This window comes from Leptonotus elevatus, chromosome 16 (genome assembly GCF_054856555.1).
Source record: "Leptonotus elevatus isolate MCC_2025b chromosome 16, RoL_Lele_1.0, whole genome shotgun sequence".
Taxonomy (NCBI): domain Eukaryota; kingdom Metazoa; phylum Chordata; class Actinopteri; order Syngnathiformes; family Syngnathidae; genus Leptonotus; species Leptonotus elevatus.
In genome coordinates this window covers 2,382,377-2,399,994 of record NC_141254.1, presented here as the reverse complement: position 1 = coordinate 2,399,994, position 17,618 = coordinate 2,382,377, and the positions used below count along the sequence as shown (strand labels likewise).

At 38.5% G+C, this 17,618-nt stretch overlaps 1 protein-coding gene across 1 annotated transcript; it reads left to right on the top strand.

Moving 5' to 3' along the window:
• Nucleotides 1–42: 42 nt before the first annotated feature.
• On the top strand, nucleotides 43–9,244 carry ppp1r14aa (protein phosphatase 1, regulatory (inhibitor) subunit 14Aa). Its single transcript, XM_086098757.1, has 4 exons — nucleotides 43–275; nucleotides 1,954–2,034; nucleotides 3,253–3,285; nucleotides 7,208–9,244. The coding sequence occupies exons 1-4, from the start codon at nucleotides 72–74 to the stop codon at nucleotides 7,379–7,381; spliced, it is 492 nt and encodes a 163-aa protein (XP_085954883.1). The 5' UTR covers nucleotides 43–71; the 3' UTR covers nucleotides 7,382–9,244.
• Nucleotides 9,245–17,618: the final 8,374 nt, after the last annotated feature.

Here is a 17,618-nt window from a genome sequence, read left to right as displayed (position 1 = left end):
AACAAACTAACAAAAAAAAAAGAAAAGGAAAAAACAAGACGCCCAACCAGTCAGACCAGTCCAGAGCAGACATGGCAGCCGAACGGACCGGTACAGCACTCGGAGAAAGCGGGGACGTTCATTTAATAGACCAAGAACCGTTTGAGGAACACGGCGGGCATGCCCCGAAGAGACATGCCCGGGTCACAGTTAAATACAACCGGAAGGAGCTGCAGAGACGCCTGGATGTGGAGAAGTGGATTGACGAGCGTCTGGACATACTCTACGGTGGTCAGGTTAGTCTGAGGAGCGGCGGGAAACTACCTGGTGCGGACCCCCCTTTTTTTTTATTTTTAAACAAAAACTGTCGTTTAGGTTTCTTATGTTTTGTTTTTTTCATTTAAATAATTGCTACAAAACTAGTTTTAAATTATCATTCCAATTAGTTGGAGCTCGACAGAATACAGTAACTAAAGATGCAGTACTTGACGGTCCTAGCCTATCTCGTGATCCATCAAATTTAAGAGTTGAACAGAGGTGGGCACTGAGCAGGTCCGCGTCTCCTTACAAGGCCAAGCACCCTGTCCGATTCTCCCAGATCTGTATCTGTCTCAGGAGTTATTTCCTTTCATGGGCTGTCTGGAACTGTGAGGCGCTTAAATGATGAGGAAAATAAGTAAGAGGAGGGAAGACAGCATGAAGATAAACATGTGCATCACAGCTGATTGTGTAGCCGCCATTTAGATTACATGTGAGGAGACGGATTCTTTTAGTTTGCATATAAAATCTTCAACTTGGTCTTGTGGCTCACATCCAAACCATAATGTAAAAAAAGAATGGACCTATAACGAGAGACAGTACGATACACAACAGTGCATAGTGAGGATGAATCTGAACCCCCTCCCTCACCCCACTTTCCTCAGAGAACACTCAGTTGATACAATAGCTACAATCGCCATTTGTTCAAAGGGAGCAGGCCACTGTCGCGCTGGTATGACAAAACAACAGTTTTAGTATTCTAGCCCGCAGCTTGCACAAATGACTGAGATGCAATTTTCTAATATCGGTCTTTGCATGTGAGGAACCTTTCTTATCTGCCATGATTCACCTCATGAAGACAATTCAAAACCATTATTATTATTATTATTATTATTATTCAAAAGTGAGTGAAAATAGAGATTGTGTTGAATGACTAAATCCCCTCTTGAATAATTTCAAGTTGGTGTTATATATATTGACGTATATGAACCCAGTTGGTCTTCTTTGAATAAGACAAAATAAGGCTGTGCAAATAATCGGAATTAAATTACAATTTCAATAATTACACGCCACAATTACAAAATCAGCATAATTATAAAAAATAAAAGATTATTAATACTAATTTGTGAGTTGTTTAAATTTATCCATTTGCACATTTTAAAAATGTTTAAATAACTAATACATTTTGTTTCATCCAAAAGGAACTCGCATATTTACACTGTTTCAAATAATTTTATTTGTCTTAATATTTTTTATTTGTTTTTTATGTTTAAACATTTTCTTGTTTTGTATCAAAAAATAAATTATCATCCTACTGCACAGTGGACAAGCTGCACTCCAACTTTAAGTTTTTGCCAACATAAGTAAATATATATATATTATTATAAATATATATTATTACAAATTCTGTTTGGTCCAAAATGAACTTACATAATTATAGTATTTCTATTAGTATTATTTCTATTTTTTTCTTAATATTTTTAAATGCTTGAAACTTTTCTTGTTTTGATTTTGTTTGAATAATCGTGATTTCAGTTATTGTGAAAATAATTGTGATTATTATTTTTCCATAATTGAGCAGCCCTAAGACCAAACATTAGACAAGAGTTTGCCTTTTTTTGTTTACCCTCACACACACGTTTTGATATGGATGTGGCCTTTCTATGATAACCTTTCAAATGTTTGTCTTTATCTTACTTATTTCTGTGGTATCAGGAGGGAGATATGCCAGAAGAGGTGAATATTGATGACTTAATTGATCTACCTGATGATGTGGAACGCATTAAAAAACTGCAGGTATGTAAAATAGAGATAGACCGATATGTTTTTTTCAGGGCCGATACAGATGCCGATTATTAGTAGTCAAGGATGTCAATAACCGATATTTGAAGCGGATATTCATTTTTAGTAAAAAGGAGGAAAAAATATTGGCATCAAATTTTTTTAAAAATACAAATGTCAATCTTGACTTTGTTGCAATCTTAGACAATATATTTAATTTCAAATTTCTACAAAGAAATGTTCAGGGAGTTCCCAAGGTTATCAGTACATCTTAAAAAGTTAAATGGACACTTAAAGAAGTAAATACCATAGCTCAATTTTTATCTAAACAAAAAAACCCTGAAATTTTAAACTTTCACTTTTCTATGTCTTAATATCAAACAAAAACAAAAGGTTCAGAAGGTTCCCAGGGTCAGCAGCAATTTAAATGAATAGCTTCCTGAGATTAAAATGGTTTTAGCTTTACCTTTATTAGCCGTCAGATTTTGAAAAAAGGCAGACACCGATATTCATCAAAATGCCCAAAACCGGTGCCGAACATCGGCCAGGCTGATTATCTATCTGTCTATCCCTAATGTAAAATTCTGTTTAATTGGAATGAGTTCATAGCATTATAAAGTATTGTATGATTGTTGATTTCTTACTATATAGAGCAGGCGCTAACGTTTTACACCAGGTTTTATTCATGTGTGGCATATTAAATGAATATTATAAACATGTTCCACATTAGAACATTACAGAGAGTCAGGGTCATGTTGAAAACAGGAGATCCCAAGAACAACCGCCAAAAGTGTAACTAGAACAAGTCCAGCCGTTGTTTCAAGATCAAATAAAATTTTATGTTATTTTCTTAAAATATATTTGACTCCTTTGGTTTTACTGTATTGTGTTTAATGAAAAGAAAAAGTGGCCCATGCATAATTCAATTTTCTGTATGTGGCTTATTGCAAAAAGGTTGCAAATGTGTGTTTGACACAAAGCTGCTTTGGCAAAACGAAATCAGTTAAGAGTTACGTGAGTTCTATTTATAGGTCTATGACAGACAGATAACATCAACATTTACTCAAGTGTATGCACTGCAGCTGTTTTTCCAATGTAGATCTTTGCTTCGACACCAATTGTAAAGTCTCCCTGTCTCAATTTGTTCTTGGACCCTTTGGTGAAGTACGGTACCTACCAATATGTTGGAGACTAAAGTAGTATTTTTTGTATCCCTGTTTTTTTTTTTTACAGGAGCTACTTCACACCTGTAATAATGACACAGAGGTAATTTTTTCTTAAATATTGCACAACATATGAACCTATTTTTATGCACACAAACATAAATGGCAATTTTGAGTTGATCTTCTGTACTTCTTGTACTTCTTCTGTACTGCTCAACCTGTTGACAGTTGTGGGCAGAGGTGGCAAATCCAAGTCCTGAAAGTAAAAACCCTATCACAGTTTGGCTTTAGCCCCAGTTGCTAGCTAGGGAGTTAGCTAGCTAGCACCTGGGGCTAAAGCCAGAGCCTTGTTTATCTGATAGGGAACTAGCTAGCATTCGGGGCTAAAGCCAAACTGTGCCTGTGTCCAAATTCACAAGGCTGGGTCCTCTGAAGGCCGAATTTGTCGGCTGCATGATGTCACTCATGGCGCAACTCGACAACACGCACAGACTTACACATGAATGGAGTGTCAGTCAATGCGTTATCGACAAGCAGCATTGACAATCCATTCATATGTACGTCCGTGCGTGCTGTCGAGTCGCGCCAGGAGTAAAATCATGCAGCCGACAAATTCGACTTTTGTAGGACCCAGCCTTGTGAATTTGGATACAAGCAGAGGCAGGGTTTTTACTTTCAGGCACTAGCTAGTTAGTTGCCTAGCTCGCTCCCATGGTGCTCGTTTATCTGATGGGGAACTAGCTAGCATTCGGGGCTAAAGCCAAACTGTGCCTGTGTCCAAATTCACAAGGCTGGGTCCTCTGAAGGCCGAATTTGTCGGCTGCATGATGTCACTCATGGCGCAACTCGACAACACGCACAGACTTACACATGAATGGAGTGTCAGTCAATGCGTTATCGACAAGCAGCATTGACAATCCATTCATATGTACGTCCGTGCGTGCTGTCGAATCGCGCCGGGAGTGAAATCATGCAGCCGACAAATTTGACTTTTGTAGGACCCAGCCTTGTGAATTTGGACACAAGCAGAGGCAGGGGTTTTACTTTCAGGCACTAGCTAGTTAGTTGCCTAGCTAGCTACCACGGTGCTCATTTACCTGCTAGGGCGCTAGCTTGCTAGCTAGGTAGCTAACATCAGGGGCTAAAGACAAACAGTGGCAGGGTTTTTACTTTCTGGACCTGGATTTGCCACCTCTGACAGTAACTAGTAGTTATAGTAACTATTAAAAAATTAAATTAGCAACATAATCCAAGTACCATAATATTAAACTAATGGAAACTTGATTACTTTCAATTACTTTTGGATTAATCCAATACCAAATATGCGGGAAAAAAGGGAGGTGGGGGGGAATCAATACGGTTTATATTTACTGTACTGTATATTTTTTGTTCTTTTATTATGGTTGTATAATATGAATGGTTTTGGAATTCAAGAGGAGGCCTGAGCACCCGCAATCCAAATCCAAAGCACAGAAACTGAGGCAAACATTCTACACTTGTGCACCAAAGATATAGAGATAGTTAGATAGATAACTTCGTCCCATCCATCCATCCATCCATTTTCTTAATTGCTTATTCCTCACAAAGGGTCACGGGGGTGCTGGAGCCTATCCCAGCCAGCTTCGGGCAGTAGGCGGGGTACACTCTGAACTGGTTGCCAATAACTTCGTCCCGTGAGAAAAATTAGATTTGCTAGCTTCATAAAGTTTTTCAAATGTTTCCACATGACCAGATGTTTGTTATAACAAGTGAAGGGTAATAAAGAGAAGTTAGCTTCAATCCCAATGGCTATAATGTCAGACATCAACCATGAAAAAAAGTATGTAGGCCTCAGTATGTATTTATATATTCAATTCCATATGATTTATTTTGCAGATTATATCAATAATATGGCATTTAAATTGTATAAATAAATAGTAGTGGGTGCTTTGTGACTGGAGTCATTGATATATTTATATAAATTGCAGGCGTAGCGCTAGCAGCTAGCCACTATAGCTCCATATGGTAACCAGCTGTCCAGATAATTTTGATAGCTCACACATGTCTCTATTAATTAACTATTTACTTAGTCAATCAGTTATTTATTTATTCAATTTCATGTGATATATTTAGCAGATGATATAGATAATATGACATTTAAATTGTATAAATAAATAGTAGTGACTGAGTTGCAAGCCTAGCGCTAGCAGCTAGCCACTATAGCTCCATATGGTAACCAGCAGTCCAGATCATTTTGATAGCGCACACATCTCTATCAATTTTATTTAAAATCCTCCAGTGAATATGATACAATACAGTCATCATCTATTCATTCTCTTTGAGACAGTTTTGACCCGACCGCTTTAAGACCCACACATATCCAGTGACCTGTCCCATTTAATTGTTGACCAACAAAAACCTTATGTGGGACAGCAAGCGCAGTCCATTGGGCTATATTGTGACCAGTTATCCATTTCACTCTGGGAAAGTTTGTTTGGCCAATCAGTTTGAGAGTGGGGAGCACTCGACACCGGCAACTCTGTCGCCACATTAAAAATGTAATCCTGCAAACTAATTGCCATTTTTCATATTAGGGCCAAGTATAAATATATTTTTTTGGAGGGCGGGGGCAATATTCAGAGAAAAAAAACGTGCAAATTTGCCACTTTATAAATTTGCGAGTTTATAAAGTGGCAAATTTGCGAGTTTAGTGGCAAATTTGCCACTTTATAAAGTGTCAGATTTGCGGGGGGAAAAACTTACGAGAAATGCATGTAGCGTAGCCATAGTCTAATGTGAGGATTCATTGGTGGTTAATGGGACACTGTTTATAAAAAAAGGCAGGTTGGAGACGGATTTATTCTCAATTTAAACGTTACTCGTCATACACGGCAGCTAGAGTGACAGCACTTCCTGATCCCCTATCAGCTGACCAAACACTAACCGATCTGAAGCGAGCATACTTTAGGTAAATGCAAGTGAATGACGGAGCGCAGCAGATTCGACACATCAACTTAGCTACTTGTACAAAAAAAAATATATATATATGAATGTGCAAATAATAATAATTCTGGAAACACAAATATACTAGTAAATGTTTAATTTAACAAATTAACTTAAATGCTTGATGTGGACCTTCACAAAGCAAGAAGTATTTGTCGCTTTTACATTGGGCAAATTGTTAGACTACTAAGTGGTCCTTGTGTGCGTTGTTTAACGTCAGGCCCGTTGTTAAACAGCTAAGGGGGGTCCTCGTGCCAGTAATTACAGAAGTAGTCACGGTAGTTACAGCGGCGCAATAATCTCCTTCCTAATTCCACTGTGGATCGTAGCACTGTATGTTTTTCTTTGCTGCCACTGGAACTGTTGTCTTTCTTTGGGCCCATGATGAAGAAAATTGTTGTGGAAAAATCAAAATGCACTCGCGAGTATGGAGCACCTCCGGGAGTATTTACGATCTGACTGGAAATGAGCAGTGCATCGTCTCAACTACCGCAACGTGAGCATTCGGCATTGCTCGGCTTCACTCGGCTACCTGTTTTCAAGGTATGTTCGTCTTAGCTTGCTTTGCTTGGGTGTTCGAACTCCAAAAATGAGTTCAAACTCCGAGGCATTTTTTACTCCGATTTTTTGGTTGAAGTCCGAATTGTACGAGTTCCGAGACGTTCAAACTCCGAGGTTCCACTGTATTTATACGTGGCCCTAATACTCCGTCGTATAAATTAATCTGTAATCTGATTAGGTGTTTTCCCCCCCTGTAACTATATTGGATCACAGTTAAAAATATATATATTTTTGGCATCTAGTACGTATTGCCGGTACATGTATTCTGTTACTTCCCTAGCCTGATGGTCAGATCTAGCCCACAGATGATCAGTATGTGGGAGGTTCTAATCCTACCTCCGACTATTTACAGTTAAAGTTATTATTCAGTTTTTTATGGGCAGCCAGGTCTAGAAAGAGTAAGCTACTGGTTACAAGCCTGACAGGAAATAACAGAAAATCCTTGTACTTGATATGACATGATATTCTGTGTTCTTCCTAAGAACTTCATCAGAGAGCTGGTGGAGAAGCTAGAGGGAGTTCATAAGGAGGAAGAGCTGCAGAGCGAAGGCATCGAGCATCCGGTCATCAGTCACAGCCACCATCGTCATGAACCTTATCACTTCAACAACCCCCACCATTTCCACCACACCCAAGGCCAAAACCAGACCCTTTGATGACCCCACGCCACCACCTCATTATATACACAGTAGTGAAACTGTCAACAATGCATAACACTCATGTATTTAATTATCCTAGTTTGTTTATCAAATCCATGCAAATGGATATGTAAAACTTTTGTGGTTTGAGAATTGTGTCAGCCTGTCAACTCCGTGGTTGTGGCACAGCGTGAAAGGAAGTGTCTGTTCCTTAAATATAAAACTTATATAAAACATATAAAACAATATTAAATTCAATGTTTTGTGATAGGAAAGAATTGTGTCCCTTACATGAGGTCTTGCTTGCCATATTAATGACTTTCAAAGAACTTTGGACTATTAATGTAAAATGATATTAGGAAGATATTGTTGAGCAGTGTAGCATAGTTTACTTACTCAACAATTTTACAAAATTAAATAGCCTACAGTACATCGCACTTCTCACAGAAAACATGGAAGAGAAGCACAAGCTCAAAGCATGTAACCCATTAAAAAATATTGACACTTGTTATTAGCATAATTTGCAATTAAGTACATTTAAAAGTGTATTCATAAAAATAATGCATGCATTTAAATAGCATCCCAAATTCAGAGGTGGCAAATTCAGGTCCAGAAAGTAAAAACCCTGCCACAGTTTTGCTTTAGGCTCAGATGCTATCTATCTAGCTAGCTAGCTCCCTAGCAGGTAAAGCGCACCATGGAACCTAGCTAGCTAGCACCTGAAATTAAAAACCTTGCCACAGTTTGGCTTTAGCCTCAGGTGCTAGCTAGCTAGCTCTCTAGCAGGTAGACGAGCACCATCGGAGCTAGCAAGGTAGCTAGCTAGCTAGCTAGCACCTGAGGCTAAAGCCAAACTGTGGCAGGGTTTTTATTTTCTGGACCTGGATTTGCCACCTTTGCCCACATTACAAACATTCTGTCATAAATTCACATTATTATGGAGGTTCAACAGCTGAATTTATTAACAGACTCGCAGGGCAACAACAGTGTGGAACTACGTAAGACTTATCAGGGTGTCGTAAAACGTGGCTACTGCCGTAAACAAGTGGTGGTAATAATTTCTAAAACTGCTAGTACCTCCCAGTAGAATAATCCTTTTAAATCACACCACACATTCAACAACATGTATTCATGAGCCAATGGTGGATATTGGAGTATATTTACAATGAAATAACCAAGCTGCCATTGCAGTATTTTATTCATTGATTATTGTTGGAAATCGTTTCTTTGATTTCTGCGTGTTCAAAATAAAACTCAAAGTTGAAGTCTTGTGAATAAGTTTTTGCCAGCTTTTTATTTCAGAATTCTGAAGTCACTTTAGAACCTTGCTCAAACAGCATCTGGTCTAGAAGTGTGTCCCCTCTTTTCGCACTCCCTCACTTATACAAAAACAGTTTACTCCCCCCTGTCAGCTTGTCCTGTCAGCAGAGTGAAATACACAACTTGATCATCTTACTTCAGTTCCTATCTTAGTCCACTCCAGATGTGGGTAAACAATTGGCCCCCGGCGCCTCTTTGCACCAGGGATTTTTATGGACAGAACTTTGCTTGCACTTTCATACATCCTTTCATTTAGATTGAATCAGAAACCTTACTTCCCCAGGGAAGAGAACAAAGACTATAGATTGACTAACATATGAATTAACTGTTGTCTTATTATTACACAGCTCTAACTAATATGAAAAACAATTAAAATATAAATTGAAACAGAAAAACAATGTTAATAATCTAACACTATACATGTAGCCTACAGTGAACATTTTCTTCTTCCAAAATATTATTTTCATGCTGTCCCACAATACCAGTATGGGGTTACACACGTTAAATGAATCCTAATTCTTTGTCCACATAGTCAAACTTATTTAATGACATGTCACTGATAATCATTGCTTCTGTTTTGAGCTTACTTCTACACAGAGTTGCTAATAAAGGTAACATATTGCACTTTTTGTTTGCCAATATAATTTCACTATGAGCATATTGAAATTCAGATGAGGCATCCTGTACTGTACAAAGTAGATTGTGAACTAGAGCTACAGTCACAGCTAGCTCTTCTATGGTTTGCCTTTTACTTGTCTTGTTTATGTTCAGTATATGATGAAGGAAGCATATTGAACTGCAGCTTTCTTTCATTACATGTTGAAGAGCTGCATTAATATAAAATGACCAAACGTCCTCTTTTGGGACGACATTTAGGAGGACAGACCATTTTCTTGCGTCCTCTACGGGTGTCCGGGTTTTTTATAAATTCATGAAAATGTCCGGTTGGCATTGCGTGACTAAAAGGAGGTGAAGTACACTGTGTAACAGCGACTGGTACCACAATTTCAAGGCCAGGGCAAGTGTTCTCTTTTTTTGGAAATGGGAATATGGTCACAAATATGGTTCGGAAAGACAAAAAATTGCAGTGCAGAGGCAAAATAGAAGATACCATCTTGTGTCATACCAACATGTTTGCTTGTTGGGTAGCTGCACTTGTTTATAACAGTTTCTAGGTTACAAACGGTACTCAATAATCTAAGTAGAGCTGTCAAAAGTAATCGATTAATCGGCAAATAATCGATTATCAAATTAATCGACAACTATTTTAAGAATCGAGTAATTGTTTGAAGCCATTTTTTAAATTTAAAATTGTCCAAATCTTCTGATTTCAGCATGTCAACAGTAATTGTTCACAGATTTCTGTAGTCCTTCGTGAAAAAAGACTGATTATTGTCATGTTTCGGTTCTGTGGGGGTTGGGTTTTTGTTTGTTATGGGTGTTCTTGTTGTTTTTGTGTGTGGTTGGTGTTTTTTGTCTTGTGTTCCTGGTGTCTTCCCTTGTCTCGTTATGTCTAACCACGTCCACCTGTGTGTGTCTTCCCTTCCTCAGGTGTGTCTCATTAGTGTTAGTGTATTTAACCTGTTGTGTTTGTCCAGTCAGTGTGGGTGCATTGTCTATGTATGTGTGGAAGTTTGTGTGTCAAGTCATTGCCACAGCCAAGAAGCCATAGGCACTCCATAGCAAGTCAAGTCTAGGCAAATCAAGTCCTGTCACGTCACGTCACGTCACGTCACGTCACGTCACGTCACGTCACGTCACGTCACGTCCAGTCATGGCGACCAGTCCAGTCACGTCCCGTCTAGTCATAGTGACCAGTCCAGTCACGTCCCATCCAGTCATGGCGACCAGTCCAGTCACGTCCCGTCTAGTCATACTGACCAGTCCAGTCATGTCCCGTCTAGTCATGGCGACCAGTCCCGTCCCGTACAGTTATGGTGACCAGTCCAGTCACGTTCTGTCCAGTCATGACGACCAGTTCAGTCACGTCCCGTCCAGTCATGACGACCAGTCCAGTCACGTCCCATCCAGTCATGGCGACCAGTCCAGTCCTGTCCTGTCTAGTCATGGTGACCAGTCCAGTCAGGTCCCATCTAGTCATGGCGACCAGTCCAGTCACGTCACGTCCAGTCATGGTTGTCTGCTCACCTTTCTCTCTATAATTAATTAAAGTACCACACATTGCACTTGATTCCTGTTTCTCTGCATTTGGGTCCACCATCCCTCATCCACTCACTTTTCAACATGACAATTATCTTCTGTGTTTAATCAATATAAGACATTGGCAAACATCTTTGGAAAACAATGACGAACCGGTAACATAGCACATCAATCTTCCTTTTTTTTTTTTTTATCACTATATGAACACGAAGTACAATATAATCACCAATCACTGGTTAATAAACAGGAAAAAAAAATTCGTAATACACTTAAATGCAGAATTAAAATGAATCAGATTGGTCAATTAATAGATAGATTAATCAATTCTAAAAATATTCAATAGTTTAGACTGGGCGTCCTTGTGCATGTCATTGCTACATGTGACAACAGTCACGATGCCGCTTAAAAAAAACGAGGAAGTTGAGGAGATAAAGAGGGCGCCTGACTTTAAGTCGGAAGAGATTGCTACTGTTGCTAAGCAGCAAAAATTAATACCGGACATGATGAGCAAGATCAAAGCTTTAAAAAGTCAGAACGAGGAGAAGGAGAAGAAGATTGCGAGTCTAGAGGGCCATGTAGCTGAACTAGAGCAGTACACCCGCTTAAATGTCATAATTGTCAGTGGATTGTAGGCCAGACCCCGGTCCTACGCCAGGGCAGTGGCAGGGACAGAGGGTAGCGAGCCAACAGAAGCTGACATATGATCAGTAAAGCAACAAGTGACAACCTTCTTCCAAGGCATTTCCATTGACAGCACAATCATTGATGTGTGTTTTTGATGTATTCCGGCACAGAAATTGACTGGGAAAAAGAAATGTGTACTGAGTTGTGTACATTCAAATTCACGGACCATAATTTACAGGACTTTAGGCAAGACATCAACTCCGAAAACAATTTCTTTAATAGCCTAAACAACAACTGCAATTATTATTCAGAGGATCAATTCAACAAGCATTCAAATTCAGAATATGGGATATCGATTATTCATTTGAATAGCACACCAATTTTGACAAGATTAACGATTACTTAAATCACCTAAATAAGCCATTTAATGTGATAATAACCATATCTGAGACTTGGTTAAGCAATAAAAAGGGTATGTATTTTGCGATAAATTGGTAGGAACTAAACTAATTACACAGGCAGAACAAAAAGGAGAAGTCGCTCTCTATGTTGATAATAGATTAAAACACAAAATAGTGGAGAAGATGAATGCCATTATTGATGATGTGATAGACTGTTTGCATGGGAAAAAAAGGCAAAATATATTGGTGAGTTGTTTATACAGAGCTTAGGGGTCTGATATTGAATTATTTAATAATTGTATGGAAAGAATGTTTTCCAATGAAAACAAAAAACAAAGACGTGTTCATTTGCGGGTATTTCAACGTGTTAAAAAAAAAAATCATAATAAGCATAAACTAACTGATGAATTTATTAATGTAATGTTTAGTAGGAGTTTACTTCCTTTAATCACAAAACCAAGCAGTGTAACATCTTATTCCGCCACACTAATTGATAATATTTTTACTATTTGTATGGATAATACCTGTTTTTTGTGGATTACTTCTGAATGAAATCAGTGATCATCTGCCAGCGTCTGTGAGGTATGATTGGAATCGTGTTATGTCTATGAATGTCAATGTGTTGATTTGGCTTTTTTTGATAGCAACCCTAGCTCAATGTTTTTGAATGCTGCAACGGAAAAAGAGATTATTTATATTGTTGGGAAATGCAAGAACAAAATGCCCACAGACTGGAACGACATTGATATGTTTTTGATTAAGAAAGTAATTGATGTCATTGTAAAAGTGTTGACCTATGTGTGTAATTTGTGAATTCCCAGATAGAATGATAACTGCCAAGATCATCCCCATCTACAAAGCGGGAGACACAAGTCAATTCACTAACTACAGGCCGGTCTTTAAACTCTATCGATTAAAAAGAAAAAAGAAAAAACTTTTTGCAAATAGACTAGACAATTTCATTGAAAAGTATGAATTGTTAAATGACAGTCAATATGGATTCAGACCAAAGAAATCAATGGCATTAATGGAGTTAATGGAAGAAATAACCAGTTCTCTAGAAAAATATGCAGTAGGAGTATTTGTAGACTTAAAAAAAAACATTTGACACAATAGACCATAATGTACTAGTTAGGAAACTTAAAAAATATGGAATTAGAGGAGTTACACTCAACTGGTTGACAAATTATTTATCTAATAAGAATCAATTTGTGCAAATGGGAAATCACAAATCAACTCAACTGGGTATTACTTGCGGAGTCCAACAAGGGTCGGTTTTGAGACCAAAATTGTTTATTATGTACATAAACAACATTTGTATGGTTTCAAAAATCTTAAAGTTTGGGCTATTTGCAGATGACACAAACATTTTCTGTTCTGGGGACAACCTGCAACAGCTTGTGGAGGTGGTCACCAAAAAGATAAATAAACTTAGAACATGGTTTGACTTAAACAAACGTTCATTAAATCTGAATAAAAACAAACTGATGCTGTTTGGAAACCGTAAAATAAATACACACATAATACTGAGGATTAATGACATTCAAATTGAACGGGTTTAAAATCTGCTGGAAAGCCCATATAAAACATGTTAGGGCAAATGTTGGGAAAGGCCAGACACATATTAAATGTGAAAGCAATGTACATTTTGTATTGTTCATTAATATTACCGTATTTGAATTACTGTGTAGAAGTTTTGGGTAATGCCTACAAAACCACAATAGAATCATTATGCACACTGCAAAAAACAAAACAAAAAATAGGAGTGCTGTGTGCACCTGCATGTTTGGACCACCAATCTAATGAACAGGATTCTGAACTAATGGTCATTGGTGGGTTCTGATCTGTACCAACGCACAAAGTACTCAATTGAGTCGTCATCCGGTTCAGAATCAGATGAAGCAGCCAAAAGGCGTATTTTTTTCGTTGTTGGCTCTAAAAAAAATTCTTCCACAGATTTCAGAACAACCAGCTGTTGCCTGACTAAATTGGTGACGGAGACCTATACCTCATTCCTCTCAGCTCAGGGTATACACTTGAGGTCCTTGAATCTAGGGTCCAATGCAGTAGCAATTTTCAAATATGGCATTTTCCTTACATGTCTCCAGGTCCTTTCTGAATGTAGATTTAAACTTGGCCACATACGCAGGATCATCATCTGAGCTCTCCATCACCCGAGCGAGATGGCAAAAAGCAGGCAGAGCCACAGAGCACGAGACATACTTTTCACCTCCCAAAAGTTCAGTCACATACCTGTAACAAAACGAACTCCACATTAGTCAAATTAAATCACATTTTAGACCCACATGGTTCCTCGGGGTACCTGAATTTCAATGTTGTGTTTCAGATTCTGAAAAGTGCTTGAATATTAGTTTCAGTGCTTTACATTTTAACTACATATATTTCACTAAATTGACATCCTTTAATTTCTAAACCTGTTTATATAATGTGAATCATATAAGAAGTTTATAGCATAATAAAATGTACTCGGTGATAAAGATAAGCAGTGACAATATATAATCATGAGTATGTATTCCTGTAGATAGGCATTTTACTCAGTGAGGGAAACATTACACAACGAACATTGACATGAATTTCACCATGGGACCCCATGTAAGGCTAAAAACATTCTCAACATATTAACAATAACACCACACATGCACGCACATACACATGCCGTCTTCAATGCACACATGACAGGATTGTGAGAAATATGATGTACTGTAAATCATACCTGCATGGCTCCAGTAGCGTTTCCAACCTGCGCAGTTTGTCCATTTCAGGTTCTGATGGCATGGCAATCTTGGTGTGTGTGTGGGGTGAGGACATCCCTCAGTGGCTGTTCATTTCTGATTATGCTTTTTTATCATTGCCAGAGTTTAATTCCATCTGGTTGGAATGTCTTGTATAAGTGACTCCTTATTTTGTCCATGTTCAACTTGTCGTTGCTCCAATTCTGCAGCATTTACTGGACTGTGTTTAAAATGCCCCACAATTTTTCTGCACTTGGCTAGGACATTGTCAAACGCACTGTTATGCAGAGATACTGTGATAGAATGCTGGAGAATGTGTGCAAAGCAGGGGATATGTTCGAAAGGCAGGTGTCTCACTCTCTCACTGCAGCAACTATATTTCTTGCACTGTCTGTGCTAAGCGTGGTGACTTTGACACATTCCACTCCCGTGCAACTTGCAAAACATGTCCCACACACGTTTCGGCAAAATGCCTCTCATTATAGTCAGAGCATGTGAACGCAGCTCTCACTGTTCATCAATGTAATACACTGCAACCCCAAGGTAATTATGGTTATCCAATGACGTCCAGTAGTCCCCAGTGAGAGCAACAAAAGGTGCACGTCGTAAATCTGTCTCTTTTGCAGTCCTCTCCTTTTTGTACAACTTTTGTGTTCTTCTTGTGATGGTACGTCTTGAGGGTGTCATGTTTGGGTTATGTTTTTCTCTTGGTCTTGTTAAATGTAATCCTGCCCTTTCTCGTGTCAACCAAATCAGTGCCCTCAGCCACTTGTGTCTTGCCCCAGGTGTGCCCTGTGTCATTAGTGTGTGTGTGCGCGTGTATTTTGTCTCCTGTCTCTCCTCTGTCTGCGTCAATTCATTGTTGTTTTCCTCCCGTTATGCTGCCATTTTTTTGCCCTGTTGTGCCACCCATGTTTTGCATTGTTTGCCTTCTTGGAGTTTGTTGTTTTTGTTTCTGGACAGTACATCGTTTACCTCCTTGTTTTTGGTTTAATTAAATCTGCCTCCTTGCCATGCTTCCCTGCGTTTGGGTCCGCAACCACCACTACCCCCTAACAGAGGGAATCTCATACCCGCCGTCATTTGTTGCGACTCTGAAAGCATTTCTCAATCCAACATCTTCCACAACACTCACAGGCCCGCAGTCTGTTGCTATCTACTTGGCGATGGCATTTGTAAGCTTCTGTTGCCTTTGTTTATCGATAGTTCTTCCACAAATTGCATCTAACGTAGTCTGGCGAAGCGTAGCTCCACTGCTTGTTTCGTTGAATGGTTTAGTAGTGTCGACCGTGTGTTTTGCATTTAGATGATATTTCAGACTGGATGTACAAACCCAATTCCCAAAAAGTTGGGACACTATACAAATTGTGAATAAAAACTGAATGCAATTATGTGGAAGTGCCAAATTTCAATATTTTGTTCAGAATAGAACATAGATGTCAGGTCAAAAGTTTAAAGCGAGAAAATGTATAATTTTAAGGGAAAAAATATGTTGATTGTAAATTTCATGGTGCCAACAAATCTCAAGAAACGTTTTGTAAGAACGCCACTAGCAAATTAAGCAAGTTAATTGGGATATCACCCTTTTATGGCTCTCAACACAACGCCGCTGTTGGCCGTAGCAGACGCCGGAAAAACTAAGTACAACAACTCACGAGTCTAGCAGAAGAAACCCAACACACGCAACCAAACCGCACGTCCCCCCGCCACGCGACACCCGTGCTGCGCTCACCAACAGTCAAACACAAGAGTGCCAAACATATATGGCAAGCCCAGAACACACACAACACATTTAGTTCGTTAGAGTATGTTGTTGTTGTTTTTAATCTGGCTGGTCGCCAGTCCGCCACTATACTTTATTTTCCGCCGTGAGCGCCGCAACCGGAAGCAACACACTTTCATAATAAAATAAAAAATACGAATGATGTTAGTGCTCGTTTTCAAACGACGAATTAAAAGCAAGTCAAATTATTTCCGGATGGAGGAGTCTATACATTTCATAGCTCCGAGTCAATAACTACGCCTATCTAGTCACTGGCAAAGATTATGTAGATTGACAAAGGTTTTCTATTCCTGGCCCACTTTATACACTTTTTCAAATAAGAAGTGAGGCGTTGTCTTTGTCTGATTGGTCCAAAGCTCCTTCTCGTTGCCGTTGAAGTGCAGAAGGTGGGTGACTTCCAGTTGATGATGTCAGAAGCTTCCTCTGTTCGCTTGCCAGACATTTATGCACAAATGTTTCATTTTTAACAATTAGGCCTTTAACTTTAGCACATGAAGCTCAGAACAGCCTAACCTTATCCCTGATGCTTGCCTCCCTGCCCTTCCCAAGCTACACAAGAATTTTCCCAAATAATTCTAGGCACTCATCTTTATTACAATAAAACATAATTAAATAAGTATAAGTCAAGCGACTAGTGTGATTATGTCTATTTATGTATATATTTTTTTACAGCTATCTACAATTAAGCAGCATATATATATATATATATATATATATATATATATATATATATATATAATATATACCTAAATAAATAAATAAAAGTAAACATATATACAAAATAAGAGATAGAAAAATTGACAAAAATAAATGTTGAAATAAATACAAAAATAAATATAGAAATAGAAATAGATATCAATCAATAAATAACGCACTGCTCTCACATTTATTTATTTTGAGCTCAACCAAAGACACGCTTATTTATTTTAAATTTTGGCAGTTTCGGTCCTCCGTAGTACACTAGGTGGCAGAAAGCAGCAACAAGAATTCAGTACTGTATCATGAAAGCTTTTACAGGCGGGCTGTACATTTTCATTCAAAGTTACGTTACACAGTACAACTCAACCCTTTGCACATATCTTCATACACAAGGGCAAACGCATCTTCAGCAGCTTCCTTTTTGTGATATTAGAGCCCTGCTATGGCAATACAACCCTCAGTTATGTTACACACAATATGGCATCAACCTACTGCATGTGTTTATCATCATTTCT

What these genes read in the sequence shown, in the direction of transcription:
- ppp1r14aa (XM_086098757.1), top strand. Translation starts at nt 72, where the DNA reads ATGGCAGCCGAACGGACCGGTACAGCACTCGGAGAAAGCGGGGACGTT. An exon ending in ACATACTCTACGGTGGTCAG is followed by an intron (nt 276 to 1,953) that starts GTTAGTCTGAGG and finishes CTGTGGTATCAG; the next exon opens with GAGGGAGATATGCCAGAAGA. An exon ending in CCTGTAATAATGACACAGAG is followed by an intron (nt 3,286 to 7,207) that starts GTAATTTTTTCT and finishes GTTCTTCCTAAG; the next exon opens with AACTTCATCAGAGAGCTGGT.